Below are 20,197 nucleotides of genomic sequence, written 5' to 3' on the forward strand. Positions count from 1 at the left end.
CCACGCGGCAGGCACTGGCCTGCTCCGTGCCCCCTGCCCTACCCACCTCACTATGGGTGGTCGGGTCTTCAGCCTCTCTGCCCTCACCCTCTGGAACTCCATCCCTGAATCCCTCTGCTTCGCCCCCTCCATTGTCTCCTTCAAGTCCCGTCTCAAGACCCACCTCCTCGACCGTGCCTTTGGTCGTCTTCCCACTTCCACTGGTCCTGATCCCAACCCCCAGTTCAGGTGCAAACCCATAATCGTCCAACCCCTTGGGACATCCTTCCGATGTGAAAGGCGCTGTGTAAATGTAATTTGTTTGGAATTTGATAAAGCACCTTATCACATCGCTGAGACATCTCAAAGCGCTTCACAGGAATTAATTCTCTTTCTGCTAATACTGTCCTTCCTACGGGATCAATGAGGGGTTTGAGGTAGAATGAAAGTCACTAAAGTCATTCAGGTAACCAGGTGGGAGGCAAAGCTTCTGGACAGGTAATTAACACCAGCACAGATGAATGGCATATATTTAATAATTTAGCAAATGCAAATTGGTGCTAAAAGCAAATCGGCATGTGATAATCAGGGCGTTCTTCACAAACTCAGCCAATCTGAGCCATATTCTTGGCTGAGAACAAAAAAAATCTTTGTGATATCTGTATAATTATCTGTTTTTATTTTTTTTTAATTCAGTGTTAACGGATTCCCATTAAAATCCCTGGCAACCCAGCACACACTTGACAGTGACTCACGCCTCACACACCCACACGGTGACAAATGTAGAGCAAAAGTGTTAAAGACACAAACAGCTGCTTCAATTCCTAAACCAACCACATGTAGGGAAATACCTCCCTCGTGAGTGAGGGGGGGTCGTTGCTGACAGCACAGGCTGGGTCACTACAACAGTCCTTAGTACGTAAGGAAGACACCTGAAAAGTAACTAGCATTTCCACAACAAATCCCCGATCAGCCTTTTGTTCCAGACAACAGCAGAGACACACAACACCAAACCGTCAATTTATAGAATATTACTGAGCAGGTCAGGAACCTTGGCGTCTTATTTGACCCTCAACTGTCCTTTCTCCCCCACATCCGTGCCATGATCCGCTCTGCCTTCCCCCGCCTCCGCGACATCACCCGGCTCTGACACTGCCTAACCCCTCAGGCCTCCGAGACCCTCATCCACGCGTTCATCACAACTAGGCTTGCCTACACCAACTCCCTGCTTGTCGGCCTCCCCAAATCTTCCCTCCACAAGCTGCAGATCATCCAGAATTCTGCAGCTTGTGTCCTCTCCCGTACCAGACTCCATGACCCCATCACCCCCACCCTCGCCCAGCCACCCTCCTACCCTCCCTTACTCCAATCTCCTCCTTGCTCGGGTCCTAATACCTGACTGTCCAGCGCCTTGGGACATCCTCCCAACGTAATAGGTGCTATATAAGTGTAATTTTGTATTGTATTAAAGCACAGAAGGAGGCCATTCAGCCCATCGTGCCTGTGCTGGCTCTTTGGAAGAGCTACTCAATCAGTCCCACTCCCCGCTCTTTCCCAAAATCCTTGGGAAAGCTATCCAATTCCCTTTTGAAAGTTGGTATTGATTCTGTTTCCAGCCTTTCAGTCAGCGCATTCCAGACCGTGACAACTCTCTGGGTAAAATAATTCTCCTCCCCTCCCCTCTGGTTCTTTTGCCAAATACCTTAAATTTATATCCCCTGGTTACTGACCCACCTGCTAATTTCACCACAAATAACCTTGTGAATCAAAGCCCTTCACAAGGCTTATTGTAAAGTGCAGTTCTGGTGTACACAAGTACACTGTAACTACAGATAATTTGCACATTGCAAAGCCCCAAACATGTAACTGATCAATGTATATCCTGGGGATTGTTGGCCAGGACTGGGAAAGAGAAACTGTTTTTGAATAGCGCCGCGAGATCTTTAACATCTACCTGTACAGACAGACAGGACCTCGGTTTAACGTCTAATCTAAAGGATGGCACCTCCGACAATGCAGCACACGCCCAGCGCTGCCCTGGATCGTCAGCCTAGACTGTGAGCTCAAAGTACTTATGTAGGGCTCAAACCCACAACCTTGACTCAAGAGACAAGAGAACTACCAACTGAGCCAGGCTGACAGGCACCAGTGATATTGATGTCAAACCCAATTGACGATGAGATACGTTATTATGTCTCCCCACAAGTTTTGTGCTGATGATTGAATTTGAGAACAAATCATTTGCCAATCCCACTTTCATGACAACATTAGCCCTTTATACACCAGAACAGTATTTCCAAGACATAGAGGCAGAAGGAAATGGGAATAATAAATGCTCTGCTCTCTGTGCCTTTCAGGAAAGCAAAAGCAATAAAGAAATAGAAGTAAGAGATATCAAACAGTGAGTGCAACGAGCCTCTGAGCTTTGCTGCAATGCAGCTCTTCTGAAAACACTAACTTTATAGCAATTGCTGCACTTGGAATAGTGTGAGTGCAATTCGCCAGGATCCTGGGAGCGAGCTAGACACACGGTCATCAAAGCAAGCTCGCAGATGCTTGTCAATCGTACCCTGAAGCCTTGTAGCTCAGTGGTTAGAGCACTCACCTCGCAAGCGAGAGGACCTGGGTTCGATTTCCGGGTCAGGACAAAACGTTTAGTAAGTTTCCTTACTCCGCACACCTCTGTTTACCTGCAGTAAGTAGGAACCTGGTTGTTAGTCAATTGGGGGAATTGCTTTTCCGGGGGTAATAATCCCTCCAAAAATAATAAAAATAATAATTTGGTCACTCAATCCACAACTGTTTGTGGGGCGCTGCTGTGCGCAATTGGCTGCCGCGTTTCACCCACAAAATATACAGCCACTACACTGTGTATATTCTGTGCAGCGCTTTGAGACGTCTCGAAGACATGATAAGGAGCTATATCAAATGCAAGGATTATTAGTTTTAATAACATTTGTGACCAGAAGCCAGTGATTCAGGAGATAAAAGGTGACTGTGTGAGATGGGCCTGTAAGTCACACAGCTCTGTTCACAACACTCAACACTTGTCATGAATAATACATCCCAAACCATGGAAAAATCCTGCTGAGCCAGCAAACAGATGCTCCCTCATTACTGACACAGCTCCCAACGCTAGGTTTTATAGGGAAACCTATCTGTAGAGAGAAAGAGAGAGAGAGAAAGGAGGAGAGAAGACAGAGGAAACCTATGATCTGCGGGTAATAATAATAATCCTTGCATCAGATGGACCTTGGTTTTCTTTTGCCAGCAAAGTCTTATGTTTTTAATATAAACTACAAAGGATGCAGATGATCGCAGACACGCTCTATCCAAGTGGGACTCTCTGAGATGAACGAGACGCACAGATTTCAAACTAAATAATAATGCTTGCATTTGATGTAGCGCCTTATCGCGTCATTGAGATGTTTCAAAGCGCTTCACAAGATATATTGTAAAGTGAATTGACTGTATTTTGTGGGCAAAACGTCGCAGCCAATTGCACACAGCAGCGTCCCACAAGCAGTCGTGGATTATGTGACCAATTTTTTTAAAGGGATTATTACACAGAAAGTGATCCTCCAATCGACTAACAGACGGGTTCCTACTTACTGCTAGATAAAGGTAAACAGAGCCGTGCGGACTCAGGAAACTTGCCCAAGGTTTTGCCATGTCTGGGAGTCGAACAAAGGTCGTCTCGCTTCGCGAGGCAAGTGCTCTAACCACTAAGATATGGGAATCCACCCATAAAGGATGTGGAGCAAGACTGAGATCAGAAGAGATTTGATTTTAGAGCAGTGAGGATAAAGAAGGAGTGTAGATAGCGATAAACAGTCCTGCAACATTGGGACACAATGCTGTGTGTCTCTGGACCTGGGGCAGTCAGGAGGGAGGTCTGAACAGTTGAGATGCAAGTTATCGTCATCCCTAGTCAATACTTCAACCTCATCATTGAGGCCATCAGCCCACACTGGGTCCAAAATAAGTTTCCTTACTCCACACGCCTCTGTTTACCCAGCAGTAAGTAGGAACCGGTTTTAGTCGATCGGCGGATCACTTTTCCGGGGTTAATAAACCCTTCAAAATTCTTTTAAAAAATAAGAAGAATTTGTTCACTCAATCCATGACAATGCTGTGCGCAATTGGCTGCCAGATTTCACCCACAAATATACAGTCAATGAATCAGGAGGGTTTGAGACGGGACTTGAAGGAGAGAAGGAAGGGGGCGAAGCAGTGGGATTCAGGGATGGAGTTCCAGAGGGTGAGGGCAGAGAGGCTGAAGACCCGACCACCCATAGTGAGGTGGGTAGGGCAGGGGGCACGGAGCAGGCCAGTGCCTGCCGCGTGGAGAGAGCAGACAGGTTGGTATTATTATTCATGTCGCCCCCCCCCCTCCCCCCCCCCCCCCCCCCCCACACACACACACCTTCTTGTGGTCAGGCCTGAGAGCATCAGGAGGGTTTGAGACCCTGTGAGTGGGGACCTGATGCTATGGGTCACAGGCCAGGTCAGGCCAGGGGCTGCCCTGTGGGTATCTCAGACAGTGAGGTGCACTCACTGACACTGAGCTTTGCTGTTCACAGACACGATGACCTGAAGGAGATGCTGGACAGCAACAAGGACTCGCTGAAGCTGGAGGCCATGAAGAGGATTGTGGCGGTGAGTTTGGTGCAGACGAGAGGTCATGAGGTCACTAATGATCAGCTGTTACTACACTAAAACTGACCCAAATCAGATTCCAGGTACAAAGTGACCAAAAAGTCATGATAACTACCTTATTATCTAAATATATAGCTATGATCATCTCTTTTAAGGCTTATTAGACATTGTATTGGTATCATAATGTTCTGGAAAATCTGTAGATCCTACTCTAATAGAGTCCAATTAATGACATTCAATATTCCCTTTATATTTCGCCCCCAAATATACAGTCAATTCACTTTACGGTATATTCTGTGAAGCCCTTTGAGACGTGATAAGGCGCTGTATGAAATGCAAGGAATATTATTTATTATAAGATTGGCTTCTTTCACCTCTCCCACTGCACCCGCTTCCGCCCCATCTCACACCCAACAACTAACCCAACAACATGGGGACACAGCTTATCAATACTCACAGTCTGACCCAATAGATAGTCAGAAAGCGCGGGAGGGGGGGGGGGGGGCGGGGGGAAGGGAAGAGGACACTGACTCAATATTCAGTGTCTGACCAAACTGCCATGATCTCTGGGAGCCATTATTATTATTATTGTGGCTGGGGAGTCTGACCAATGTCCAGCTTGAGCATGACAACTGATGGCACTCCTAAAGCCATCATCAATACCAAGTGTTCATTAATACAATACAAAATGACATTTACACAGCACCTTTCACATCGGGTGGACAGAGCACTGGACATTCAGGGATTTGGATCGGAGCTGGGGTTTGGGATCAGGGAGTGTGGAGGGCAGGGGAGGTGACTGAAGGCACAGTCCAAGGAAGCGAGGGAGGGAGGGAGACGAAGAGATTGTTGGATAATTCAACACACAATGGCCCCTGATCAGGAGACACACACCACGCCTCCCTCTTCCTCCAGCACATTATCTGACCCTGACAGACCCTGAGCCACAGCTCAGTGAAGGCTGCCCAACCCCCCCAACCACCCCGCCCCGCAGAACACAGTCTGACCCTGAACCGGAATAAACACATGATAAATGTAACCATTTTTGAGGGTCACCAGCTCAGTTGCTTCTGAGAACAGAGAGTTTTGTAAAAACTTGTAATTGAGTATTTTTACTTGTATTGTTTGAAGGCTCCCACCTTCAACTGTCTTTTGGTCACCAGGTGTCTGACACACACGGAAACCCATCACCGTGACCAGCCGGGTGTCTGGCACACGCGGAAACCCATCACCTTCCGTGGATTCTCTGTCCCCAGAGACTGGTCGGCCCTTTCAGGTCCTCAGGTCCTGCTGATGAGCCGGGCCGGGCTGTGCTGTCATCAGCAGTGAGTGCCCTGGAATACTACGGCCCCTCCGGGCTCAGGAACCGGGGACTAGAGACCGGCACAGAGGGTGGACTCAATTCCATCATTCCATTATCAAACACAAGTCAGCTCAGCTCCGAGGAGAACCCTCCCCACCCCCACCAACGGAAAGCAGGACACAGAGAATCTGATCGCCAAGAGGTCAGGCATTTTATAAACGAGTCCCGACAGGAATTAATTTCAGAGAAGCCACTGATACAACACAATGTCTGTGTTTATGGACAATGAGTAACAAGTCAAGCACAGCCTGAGCGCTTTTTGTAACAAGATTTTAGCAACTGTACCTTCCATTAATCTCACCAATTCTGCAGTCCTCTCTCCTGAAAAATAGTTTCGCCCATAAAATACAGTCAATTCACTTTACAGTATACTCTGTGAAGCGCTTTGAGACGTCTCGAAGACGTGATAAGGCGCTATATCAAATGCAAGAATTATTATCATAGTTCCTCACCTTACCTTTCTTCCTCAACCTCTGGTTATTGTGGAGTTTGGTTTTAACTACAACAATGTACAACTCTTCCTCCCACCCCTCCCTCTCTTGTGGTGTCCTGTAGCTCAGTGGTTAGAGCACTCGCCTCACAAGCAAGAGGACTTGGGTTTGATTCCTGGGCAGGGCAAAACCTTGGGCAAGTTTCCTAACTCCATCTGTTTACCTAGCAGTAAGTAGGAACCCCTTTGTTAAGTCGATTGGCCGATCGCTTTATGGGGGTAATAATCCCTTCAAAATAGTAATAACTTGGTCAATCAATCTACGACTGTTTGTGGAGTGCTTTCAGATGTCTCGAAGACGTGATAAAACCCATCGAGGAGATAATTTTTTTACCCAAGAGAGTTGTCACGGTCTGGAATGCGCTGCCTGAAAGGGTGGAAACAGATTCAATACCAACTTTCAAAAGGGAATTGGAGAGGAACTTGAAAAGGAAAAACTTTTGCAAGGATTTGGGGAAAGAGTGGGTGAGAGGGACTGATTGGGTTGCTCTTCCAAAGAGCTGACACAGACACGATGGGCCAAATGGCCTCCTTCTGTCCTTTAGTATTCTATGATTCTGTATCATGTCTCCAGGTTTTACAGACAATGTGTAAAAGTGTGATGGGGAGGCGATGGAGCCTGGTGAGGGTGGGGGTGATCGGGTCAGGGAGCTTGGTGCGAGAGAGGACACGAGCTACAGAGTTCTAGATGATCTGCAGCTTGGGTAAGAAACAGCCGGGGAGTCTGTCCGGTGAGCAGGGAGTTGGTGTTGTAAAGACTGACATTAATGAAAGTGTGAATGAGCATCTCAGGGGGAGAGCCTAGACTATGAGCTCAAAGTCCCAACGTGGGGCTTGAACCCACAACCCTCTGACTCTGCTACCACTGAGCGCTCGGTGTAATCGGATTGCCCAAGAGGTAATGGTAGTAGGATATGTGGCTCTGCTGGTGTTCAGTGGGGACCGTCTCCCAGATGTCCTGGACTGCAGGTCAGCACAAACAGGAGCTGTGTCGTTCGCTGACAATTAAATTAAAACAAATGGAGCTGAAATTTCACTGGTCAATAAAGATTTCCCTTTGTGCGGGCATTAGAGAGTGTGAGGGATAGAGACTGAGAGAAACAGAAACAGACAGAGGGAGAGAGAGAGAGAGACTGAGAATTACAGCGAGAGAGAACGAGAGTGACAGATAGAGAGATGGACTGAGAGAGAGAGAGCGAGAGCAAGGGCAAGAGTGAGAGATAGAAAGATAGAGAGAGACAGACAGAAAGGGAGAAAGAGTGAGAGAGACAGAGAAATTGTGAGCTCCAGCAATGACTAACAGAAGTTCCTCTCCTGTTTATCTCAGGAGCTGGACCTGGAGATATTCACCATATCTGATTATTGTTATTGCAGAATTTCATATTACGTGGCACAATTTACCCCCCAAAACTCTCATTAATCCAACTAGCCCCTCACAGCCCCACCCCCCGAATCCCATCACATCAATTTCTGAAGATCAGAATAGAAAATCGAACAATGAATTAATTACTCACCGGTTGTGACCATTTAAATAAAGTCTAAATAAATCACCTCAGGGCTGAGTGCAGCACCATCCATGGTTGCACTCCAACTTACTAAGCCAGTCCGGAAACGCGGGGTCTTGTTCGACCCTCAACTATCCTTTCTACCCCACATCTGTGCCATGACCCGCTCTGCCGAGGCCCTCCTGCTTGGCTCGCGCCAGCGTCTCCGCACCTCAGGCGATGGCAGCATCAGCCTCCACGGCTGCACACTCAACCTCACTGAGCCAGTTAGGAACCTGGGGGTCTTTTTTGACCCTAAACTGTCCTCTCTCCCCCACATCCGCGCCATGGCCGACACTGCCTACTACCACCTCCGCAACATTGCCAGACTCCGCCACTGCCTCACCCCTCAGGCTGCGCAAACCCTCACCCACACATTCGTCACCTCAAGGCTCGATTATGGGAACTCCCTCCTCATCGGCCTTCCCAACTCTTCCCTTCACACTCTGCAGATCATCAAAACTCTGCAGCTCGTGTACTCTCACGCACCAGGCTCCGCAACCCCATCACTCCTACCCTCACCCAACCCCATCACTCCTACCCTCACCCAACCCCATCACTCCTACCCTCGCCCAACCCCATCACTCATACCCTCGCCCGACTCCACTGGCTTCCCATCCCCCAGAGGATCGAGTTCAAGATCCTCGTCCTCACTTTCAAGGCCATCCATGAGGGTGGGGGGCAGAGTCAAAATCCTCATCTTCGCTTTCAAGCCTCCCCCAATGGCTTTGCCCCTCCCTACCTCTGTGACCTGCTAATCCCATATCAACCTGCTCACTCCCTCCTCTCAGCAGGCTCCGGCCTGCTCCAGTCCCCCACCCGGCCCACCCCACCATCAGGGGTTGGGCCTTCAGCCTCTCTGCCCCCAACCTCTGGAACTCCATCCCACAGGCCCTCTGCCTCGCCCCTTTCTTTATCTCCTTGCACATCTCAAGATCCTCCTCTTCGGCCGTGCTTTTGACCACCCTCCTACCCCAGCCCTCCACTCTCCCTGATCCCAACCCTCAGCTCAGCTCCAAATCCCTGACTGTCCAGCGCCTTGGGATATCCTCCCAACGTGAAAGGCACTGTGTAAATGTCATTTTGTTTTGTAGTTTATGGAATAATTGGTGGATGATCAGTGGAACCTTGAGGTGCTGAATGTTTGTTAACAGGAGCTTTGGGCAATAGCTCCAGTTAGTGTGACACAGTTCATGGCTGTAATACACCTATCCTTATGACTTTACAACAACAAAATTTCATCTGTAAAACGCCTTTCACGTTGGGAGGACATCCCAAGGCGCTGGACAGTCCAGTTTTGGACCCGAGCTGGGGGTTGGGGTGGGGGAGGGTCGAGGGCGGGGGGGGAAGCAGGGAGGTCGAAAGCACGGTCAAAGAGGAGGGTCTTGAAGGAGGCAAAGGAGGAAGCATGGTGGAGGTACTGCAGGAGTTCCAGAGGGTGGGGCAGAGTGGCGGAAGGCCCGCCCGCCAATGGTGGGGTGAGTGAGGCGGGGGACGTGAAGCAGGCCGGAGCCCGCTGAGCGGAGAGAGAGAGAGCAGGATGGTTGGGGGTTAGGAGGTCGGAGTGGTAGGGGGGAGCAAGGCCATGTAGGGCTTTGAAGGTGAGGAACAGGATCCTCTGTGTGATGGGAAGCCAGTGGAGTCGGGTGAGGATGGGGGTGATAGAGTCGCGGAGCCCAGTGTGGAGAGGGCTGCAGAGTTCTGAATGATCTGCAGCCTGTGGAGGGAAGAGTTGGGGAGGCCGACAAGCAGCTATGAAGTGATTGATCAATTTATGTCTGGGGAATTGTTGGCCAGGACATCACGAGAGAGAAACTCCCTTCTCTTTTCGAGTCAGGCTTTGGGATCTTAAATTCGACTTGAACAAGTACAGACGAGACCTTGGTTTAATAGCTCATCCGAAGGACAGCACCTCTAACAATACAGCGCTCCCCACCAGCAATGCACTGGAGCATTATCTTAGCCACATCAGCCCCCCAACCAGCTCACCGCACCCCCCCCCCCCCCCCCACACACACACACACATCACCAAATCCACCCCCCAGTGACTGCTGCAATTGCCATCAAAAGTGACCCAAATGTTAATCCCTCCCCAACCTCCCACGATGAAGAATGGTTTGTCTCTCAATCCACGGCTGTTTGTGGGACGCTGCTCGATGCAATTGGCTGCTGCGTTTCACCCACAAAATGCACAGTTTACAATATATTCAGTGAAGCGCTTTGAGACGTCTGAACAACATGATAAGGTGCAGCATACCAACAACAATGCAAGGATTATTATTGTTGTTATTATTATAGTAATAGATATTGATTTCAGGGATTCCAGCCCAGCAAATGTATCTCAGAATTGAGAGGTGTTTGCTGGCACTGAGGTGCCGTGTTGAGATCACAGCTGTAACTCTCTTTATACAAGATACAGCGTGCCTAAATGTGAAATGCTGAGGTCTATTGCAGTCAGAAACATCAGAACAAATCCATGGCCACGGTCTTTACCTCTCACCACGACACAGGGCAAACAGGCTGGGGAGCATTTTGTGAGTTCAGATGCTATTAGAAGCTACTATTATTAGTAGTATTTGTTAATGTGCTGAGCTAACTGTAAATTTACTTTGTCTGATTTATTCTCCAGCGTATAAATACTAATAATCCTTGCATTTGCTACAGCGCCTTATGACTCCGTTGAGATGTCTCAAGGCGCTTCACAGGATATACTGTAAAGTATAGTGACTGTGTATTTTGGGGGTGAAACGCCGCAGCCAATTGTGCACAGCAGCGTCCCACAAACAGGCTTGGAGCAAGCGACAAATTTTATTTGGGAATTGTTAGCCAGGACACCGGGGGAGAGAAACTGCCTTCTCTTTTCCAATAGCCCCGCGGGAACTTTTCCGTCACCTGAACAGGCAGACGGGACCTCGGTTTAACGTCTCATACGAAGGACGGCACCTCCCACAATGCCACACCCCCCAGCGCTGCCCTGGTGCGTCAGCTTATACAGCGTGAGCTTAAGTCCTGACGTGGGATTTGAACCCACAACCTTCTGACTCAAGAGGCAAGAGCGGTACCACTGAGCAGGCACTGAGCTGGGCGGACACACACACACACACACACCCGGGCTGACACGCACACCCAGACGCGCACACGAGGCTCAGGTCTCCCGACATGTCCAGGCACAGTCCTGCCGTGCGCCTCTCTTACCGGAGGGGCTGTGTGTCCGGCCCGGTGTCGGGCTGCTGCTCGGCCTCGCTGTCCTGCTCAGTGCCCGGCCTGAGGAGCCGCAGCTCACTGGAGTGCACGGTGCTATACCAGTGCTGGGGGCTCCCCTCGGCCGGCAACACCGGGCTCCGGGCATCCTCCCCCCCCGTCAGGGGCTTCATCAGGTTGGCAGCCGTGATCGGCAACTGCAACAACTTCTGCATTGGCTTCATCATCATTCCTCCTCCCCCTCACCTCAACCCCAACTCAACCCTCCTCACCTCAACCTCTGCTCCCGGCCCCCCTCACCTCAATCCAACCTCAATCCCAAACCCCCTCAGCTCAGCCCCTCTGCACGCTGCCTCAGAGGGAAGGCAGTCACTGGGGCAGCTTCAGGAGTCCAGACTCACTCACACGTACAGCCTCACTGATAAATTCCTTTTTGTTTCACAGCCCGAGCCCTGCTCTTTCTCTCTCTCCCCCCTCTCTCCCTCTGAGCTCAGCTGCTTCTCATTGCTTTGAGTGGCTGCTCCCACTCTCCGCAGCCACGTTGACAGGCCCCCTCCCCTCTCTCTCTCCCTCGCTCGCTCTCGGCTGCCTGTGACTGGCTGTGAGTCAGCAAACACGGTGCTGAGTAAATCAGCAGGAGAGCAGCAGAGCCTCCCACCCACCCACAGCCCAGCCCAGCGCTCCTCACAGCCCGTTACAGCTGTGGCTGTCAAAGCGACACGGAAACACAATCCTGGAGGCTACCTGCCCGAGGACACCAGACACCTCTGGCTCTGTTCACACTGACTCAATCAGGCTGATCAGCTGTTCCCTGAGCGAGGGTGGGGGTGAGGGTGATGCCTCACTGTATTCGTGGAGTCCTGTAGCTCAGTGGTTAGAGCACTCGCCTCGCAAGCGAGAGGACCTGGGTTTGATCCCGGGTCAGGGCGAAACGTTGGGCAAGTTTCCTTACTCCACACGCCTCTGTTTACCAGCAGTAAGTAGGAACCCGGTTGTTAGTCGATTGGCGTATTGCTTTTCCGGGAATAATAATCCTTTCAATAATAATAATAATAATTTGGTCACTCAATCCACGGCTGTTTGTGGGACGCTGCTGTGGGCAATTGGCTGCCGTATTTCTCCCACAACATACATTCAATTCACTTTACAGTGTATCCTGTGAAGCGCTTTGAGATTTCTCGAAGACGTAATAAGGTTCTGTATCAAATGCAACGATTATTATTAATTATTATTTATTATTATTTATTATTCATTATTATTAATTAATTATTTTGGTGCAGAATCGCCTGCAGACAGCTCACCCCTTCATTTCACCAACTGGGAGCACAGCAGCTTAGCGCAGAATGTCAGCTTCTGATCAATGTGTTTTCCACACACAACAACTACTTGCATTGACAACTTGAAGTGACCAATTTTATTTTATTTCTTGGGGCGGTTATTGTGCAACAAAATCAAATTGGTTTCAAATTATTCAGTCAGGTCAGGCCCAGGGCAATTGTTTACTTTGTGGTGTTATTTTTGTTTGTCTTTAATGATTTGGTCACTCAATCCACGACTGTTTGTGGGATGCTGCTGTGCGCAATTGGCTGCTGCGTTTCATCCACAAAATATAGTCAATTCACTAGTATATTTCTGTGAAGCGCTTTGAGACGCCTCAAAGATATAAGGCGCTATATCAAATGCAATGTTATTATTATTGTTACCCCGGGAAAGGGATCCGCCAATCGACTAACCACCGACTTCCTACTTACTGCTGGGTAAACAAGCGTGTGAAGTAAGGAAACTTGCTTAACATTTTGCCCTGCCAGGAAACCCCTTTCGTGAATATAGAATCATAGAAAGAGGCCATTCAGCCCATCATGTCTTTGAAAAGAGCTTCCCAATCAATCCCACTCCCCGCGCTCTCCCCATAACCCTGCAAACTTGTCCTCTCCAAATAATTATCTACTTCTCTCTTAAAACAACAATATGGTTTAGTTTGTACCTGGCAGTCAGTACCAGACAGTGTGCACACAGAGCACAGGAATAACAACAACAACTTGCATTTATACAGCACCTTCACGCAGAGTAGTGTCCCGGAAAGAATATCTGTTCCCAGCCTGACGCCAGTCTCCCTGTTTGATGCACGACATTTGTCTCTGGCATCAAGTGGATCTCACTAGTGTTGGGTCTGTCTCACATTGTGGGTTCGAGCCCCACACTGAGACTCACTGAGGTCACAATCTCAGCTGGCACTCCAGTGCAGTGCTAGGAGAGCCCACTCTCGATTCCCTTGCACCCCTCACTTCCCAAACCATCTCCTACTCACAAAAGTCACCATGGTACACCAGCCACCTCTGTTCCCTTAAAGCACAGGTGCGTGCTGCTGAGCGCACCTGGCTTAAATCCAACTTAACGGTCTGACTGGACCTTATCAAATCCTACCGCTCCGCCGTCGCCTCCACTAAATCGTCGTTCTACTCCAAGACAATCTTGGAGGCCAAGGACAACCACAGGCTCCTCTTCTCCATCACCAACCGGCTCCTCCGCCCACCCTCTCCTCCAACGCTAACTGCGAGGAGATACTGTACTTAACAACAACAACAACTTGCATTTATACCCCTCTCCTTCTCTCCCAGCTCCACCTCCTTGCCCCTCTACTCACTGACATCATAAACCTCTCCCTGGCCTCTGGTACTGTTCCCACCCCATTAAAAACCGCCGTCATCACTCCTATCCTTAAATCCCCTCCCTGGATCCATCCCTGATCTCAAACTACCGCCCCATCTCCAACCTCCCTTTCCTCTCCAAGGTCCTGGAATGAGTTGTTGCTTCTCAGCTTCGCTCCTTCCTCTCCCGTCACTCCCTTCATGAACCCCTCCAATCGGGTTTCCGTGCCGCCCACAGCACAGATGCAGCCCTGGTCAAAGTGACCAATGCCGTTCTGTCCATCTGCGACCAGAGCTCCCTCTGCCAATTGGCTGCCACATTTTGCCCACGAAATAAAGTCAATTCACTTTACAGTATATTCTATGAAGCGCTTTGAGACGTCTCAAAGACATGATAAGGCGCTATATCAAATGCAAGGATTATTATATAACTATACTGACCCAGACACGCTTTATTCAATGAACTCGCCGACTTCATGTCAACCACCCAATACACCCCACCATTCTGCTCCCACTTCCTAGAATTCCATCCCACATCCCTCCTCCTTCCCCTCCCTCCCATATGAAGGCCGTTCTTTTTGGCTGTGCTCAGGTCACTCTCCCCCTACACCCCCCCACCCAACACCCTCCTCAGCTCCCAAGTAGTGCCACAGGATCTTTAACGTCCACCTGAACAGGCAGACGGGACCTCAGTTTAACATCTCACCTGAAGGACAACACCTTCGATAATACTACAGAGGCTTCCCCAGTTCTGCACTGGAGCGTCAGCTTAGACTCCAGCAATTACCCCAATGCACACTCTGGGCTCCCCCACACGCCTTGGCTCTTGCCAACCTCCACCTAATACTGTCCAGAATTAGATAAGCAGGATGTGTCCCTCCAGAGAGAGAGAGAGAGAGAGAGAGCGCATTCCATCCCAACACCCTATCTCTGGGATTGCCATGTGTAGGTGGGAGGCCTGGAATTCTCAGCTTGGTTTGGAGACTCTTAAGCAATGGTGATGGTTTCCGCTCGTGTCCGACACTCAGCTGGGCAACAAAAATGTGATACTGAGAGAATATCAAGCAAGATAAAGGAGAATTGATTTCAGGCTCCCATCGCTGCTTACTGAGTCACAAGCTAGGCAGCCCCCTGCCGCCCCCTGCCGGTCACCCTGCAATACACACCACCAGGTACAACACCGACAGGCAGAGGGGCATACGTACAGTACCCTCAGTAAGAGATGCGCAGGTCCACACGTAAAAAGGAATGGGGACGCACAACATGTACAAATAACCACAATAACTTGGTTTGATTCCCGGGCAGGGGGCAAAACTTTGGGCAAGTTTCCTTACTCCACACGCCTCTGTTTACCCAGCAGTAAACAGGTTGTTAATTGATTGGCGGATTGCCTTTCGGGGGGGGGGGGTAATAATCCCTTCAAAAATAATAATAAATAAAATAATAATAAGCTGGTCACTCAATCCCCGAATGTGTGTGGGACACTGCTGCTGTTGCCGCGTTTAAATGCAATAATAGTCCTTGCAATATTAAATGCAAGGACTATTATTAAGTACACGAGTACAGACACGTGCACATGCACACCAAGCTACCTACACACAGACACACACCAAACTACCTATGTATGTACACTCATGCACACTCACACACACACACATGCGTATGTACATACGTACGTATAGAAGAAAACACAAACCAGAAAGAACTTGTGGTGCCTCATCACAAAGTATCGCACACACCGTCACAGGCAGTGTAAGTGGAAGCTACCTGTAAAGCTCTGTGTGTGAGTTATACTTTGTGACGAGCCACTTCGATTCTCAAATAGTCTCTCTGTGGGCAACGCTGTGCACAAATTGGCTGCCGTGTTCACCCACAAAAGCAGTTACTACACTTTAATGAATCCTGAGAAACCTATCTGAGACATCTTCCCAACGTGAAAGGTGACCTATCATCAAATTCAACAACCAAAGTAACAACAACAAAAATTGCACTTATATACATCGGTAGCACATCTCAGTGAAGGGTTTGCACCTGAGCTGGGGGTTGGGATCAAGAGGGATAGAGAGCAATGGGGTGAGGGGGTGGGAGGCTGGATGAAGGCACAGTCAGAGAGGAAGTTCTTTGAGACGGGCCTTGAAGGAGGTAAGGGAGGGGGAGAGGCGAAGGGACTGTGATGGAGAGAGGGGGCAGAGAGGCTGAAGGCGGTGGGTGGGGGGGAGCAGGCCAGTGTCTGCTAAGTGGAGGGAGCGGGCAGGTTGGTAATGTTTTAGTGGGTTGCACAAGTAGGGAGGGGCCAAGACTGTGGAGGGCTTTAAAGATGAGGACAAGAATCTTTAACTCTATCCTCTGCGGGATAGGGAGCCGGGCGAGGGTGGGGGAGATGGGGTCACAGAGCCTGGTGAGGGCGAGGACATGAGCTGCAGAGCTCTGGATGATCTGCAGCTTGTGGAGGGAGGAGTTGGGAAGGCCGACAAGCAGGGAGTTGGGGTAGTCGAGCCTGGATGTAATGAATGCGTTGATGAGGGTCTCAGCGGCCTAAGGGGTGAGGCAGTGGCGGAGTCGGGCGATGTTGCGGAGGTGGGGAAGGCAGAGCGGGTCATGGCACGAATGTGGGGTTTAAAAGGCAGTTGAGGGTCAAACAAGACGCCAAGGTTTTGGCCTGGCTCAGTAGATTGCGTCCATGTACAATGATGCTGTCAGCGCCTGAGGTGAGGAGGCACTAACGGGAGTCAGTCAGAAGGGTCTCGGTCTTGTTGATACTCAACTGGAGGAAGTTAGCTCTTGTCCAGGACATTCTGTCAACGAGGCCTGTTATTTATCATTATCTACTTTTGGACCCACTGAAACAGTAGAACAACAGGACACAGGTGAGGCTGTGAGCGCATTTCTTTGGAGGTGGTGGGGCGGGGATGGGGGAGTAAAGGTTTATGGAGCAACAAAATCAAATTGGTTTCAAATAATTCAGTCAGGTCAGGCCCAGCGCAAGTGTTTACTTTGTGGTGTTATTTTTGTTTGTCCTTAATAATTTGGTCACTCAATCCACAACTGTTTGTGGGACGCTGCTGTGCGCAATTGGCTGCTGTGTTTTGCCCAGAAAATATACAATCAATTCCCTTTACAGTGTATCCTGTGAAGCGCTTTAAGACGTCTTGAAGATGTAATAAGGCACTGTATCAAATGATTATTATTATTATCCCCAGAAAGCGATCCGCCAATCGACTAACAACCGGGTACCTACTTACTGCTGGTAAACAGAGGCGTGTTGTGTGTGCATGTGGAGTAAGGAAACTTGGCCAAGGTTTTTTGCCCTGTCCGGGAATCGATAAATACGTGTGTGTCGATCTGGAGCCGAGGGGAGGGGTCAGGCGTATCATAGAATCATAGAATCTTACAGCACAAAAAGAGGCCACTCGGCCCATCGAGTTTGTGGGCTCTTTGAATAGAGCAATATAATGTCAATCCCACTCCCAGCCCTTTCCCCATAACCTGCAAACCTGTCCTCCTCAAATACCCATCCACCGCGTTTTTAAAAGTAGTTATCGAATCGGCCTCGACCGCCCTTTCAGGCGATGCGTTCCAGATTCGAACAACTCGCTGCGTGAAAAAATGTCTTCTCCCCTCCCCTCGGCTTCTTTTAGAGACTATTTTGAATCTGTGACCTCGAGTCACCGACACACACACCAGTGGGAACAGTTTTTCCCTTTCTAACCTATCAAATCCCCTCATGATTTTGAAGACCTCTATCAGGTCCTTGTAACCTTCTCTGCTCCAATGAGAATAATCCCACCTCTCCCGCCTTTCCTCATCATCCGGGTCCCTCATTCCTGGTCACCATCCTCGTGAATCCCCTCCGCGCCCTTCCAATGCCTTAACGTCCTTCCTATAGTGCGGTGCCCAGAACTGGGCGCAGTATTCTAACTGAGGCCTAACCAGTGTTTATATGGGTTAATCATCACCTCCTGACTCTTGTACTCTATGCCCCTATTTATAAAGCCCAGTATCCCATATGCCCTTTTTACAGCTGTATCTACCTGTCCTGCCACCTTCAAGGATTCATTTACCTGCACCCCCAGGTCTCTCTGTTCTTTTACCCCCTTAAGATTGTATTACCGCCTATATTGCCCCTCATTCTTTCTACCAAAATGCATTACTTTGCATTTCTCCACATTGAAACTCATCTGCCATGTGTCGCCCATTTTACCATCTGTCTATGTCTTCCTGCAGTCGGCTCCTATCCTTCTCACTGTTTACCCTCTCCCTAACTTTGTGTCGTCCGCAAACTTGGAAATGGTACTTGCTATACCCAAGTCCAGATCATTTATGTATATTAAGAAGAGCAGTGGTCCTAATACCGATCCCTGGGGGACACCACTGTACACTTCCCTCCAGTCAGAAAAGCAGCCGTTCACCACCACTCTCTGCTTTCTGTCTCCCAGTGAGTTCTGGATCCGCTGCCACTGTCCCTTTTATACCGTGGGCTTCTATCTTTCTTACAAGTCTTTCATGTGGCACTTTGTCAAATGCCTTTTGAAAGTCCATATAAATGACATCAACTGCACTACCTTTATCCACCCTCTCTTAACCTCAAGATTTGCCTTTAACAAATCCGTGCGGCTGTCCCTAATTAATCCATATTCTTCTCAGTGAAGATTTATTCTGTCCTGGATTATAGTCTCCAGGAGTTTCCCCACTGCTGATGTTAGGCTGACTGGCCTGGAGTTTCCAGGTTTGTCCTTCTGTCCCTTTTTGTACAAGAGAGTCACATTGGCCACTCTCCAGTCCTCGGGCACCACTCCTGTGTCCAATGAAGATTGAACATTTGTAGCCAAAGCCTCCGCTATTTGTACCCCTGTCTCCCATAGTAACCTCGGCTGCATCCCGTCCGGACCGGGTGACTTATAACCTTCAGCCCAGTCAACCTTTTCAGTACTTCCTCTCTGTTTATAGTTATCTTATCCATTTCCTCTGCCCTCTCCTCCGATACTGCGGCATTTGGTGCATCCACTTCTTTTGTGAAGACAGATGCAAAGTACCCATTTAGCACATCAGCCATGGCCTCTGCCTCCACAGTAAGATTTCCCCCTTGGTCCTTAATTGGCCCCACCCTACCTTTGACTAACCTTTTTTCCTTGATATTTTTGTAAAATATTTTAGAATTCCCTTTAACGTTACTCGCTAACCTTTTATCGTATAATCTTTTTGCCCCTCTTACTTCCTTTTTCAGTTCTCTTCTGCACTTCCTATATTCTATTTGGTTGTCTTCTGTATCTTGGGTTTGACATTTGTCATACGCCTCCTTTTTCTGCTTCATTCTAGATACAATTACCTTCATCATCCAGGGAGGTTTGGAAGCCCTACTTTTCCCTTTTGTGGGAATGTATTTGTTCTGTCCCCGAGCTATCTCATCCTTGAAGACTTCCCACTGCTCTTTAGTTGTTTTACCTGCCAATCTTTCTTTCCAGTCCACCTTGGCTCGGTCCCTTTTTAACTCACTGAAATTTGCCCTCTTCCAGTTGAGTATCTTCACCTTTGATGGTTCCTTGTCTCTTTCCATATGCACTCTGAATCTAATGATGTTGTGATCACTATTGCCCAAATGCTCTCACACTGAAACCTGATCCACTTGCCCTACTTCATTCCCCAGAACTAGATCCAGCACTGCTTCCTTCCTCGTTGGGCTGGAAACGTACTGATTAAGAAAGTTGTCCTCTCTGCACTTTAGGAATATTTCCCCCTCCTTGCCCTTTGCGCTGTTGTTTTGCCAGTCTATGTTGGGATAATTAAAGTCCCCCATTATCACAACTCTATTGGCTTTGCATCTGTCTGAGATCTGCTTGCAGATCTGCTCATCTATTTCCTTCCCACTATTTGGTGGTCTATAGTATACCCCGACCAGCGTAACAGCTCCTTTTTTGTTCCTTAACTCTAATCAGATAGATTCCGTTTTGGGGCCCTCCAGCACCTCGACCCTTTCCACGGCTATAACCATATCCTTGATTAACATTGCCACACCCCCTCCTTTTTTTCCTTCCCTATCCCTGAATACATTATAGCCAGGAATATTCAGCTCCCATTCCTGTCCTTGCTGCTACTACATCGTATCCCCCTATGACCACTTGAGCTGCAGCTCACCAATCTTGTTTGCTAAACTCCGTGCATTTAGGCACATGGACTCCAAGACCGACTTGACCTGTTCTGCACTTCCCCTCCGTTTTATTTCTCCATTTTCTAGCTCTTCGTTTTTTGCATTCCCTTCCCCCTTCGAAACTAATTTAAACCATCCCCTACATGTCAGTAATCACATTACAACACA

General features: G+C 48.9%; 1 protein-coding gene across 1 annotated transcript in view; it reads right to left on the bottom strand.

Annotated features, from left to right (window-relative positions):
* LOC103188194 (adaptor related protein complex 3 subunit beta 2) overlaps positions 1 to 11,504 on the bottom strand; it is a 72,224-nt gene extending 60,720 nt beyond the window's left edge. Inside the window, exon 1 of the mRNA XM_042343054.1 lies at positions 11,231 to 11,504. Within this exon, the coding sequence (XP_042198988.1) occupies positions 11,231 to 11,466 (236 nt within the window). The 5' untranslated portion in view covers positions 11,467 to 11,504. The remainder of the gene's footprint in view (positions 1 to 11,230) is intronic.
* Positions 11,505 to 20,197: the final 8,693 nt, after the last annotated feature.

Source organism: Callorhinchus milii, unplaced genomic scaffold (genome assembly GCF_018977255.1).
Source record: "Callorhinchus milii isolate IMCB2004 unplaced genomic scaffold, IMCB_Cmil_1.0 Scaffold22, whole genome shotgun sequence".
NCBI classification, from domain to species: Eukaryota; Metazoa; Chordata; class Chondrichthyes; order Chimaeriformes; family Callorhinchidae; genus Callorhinchus; species Callorhinchus milii.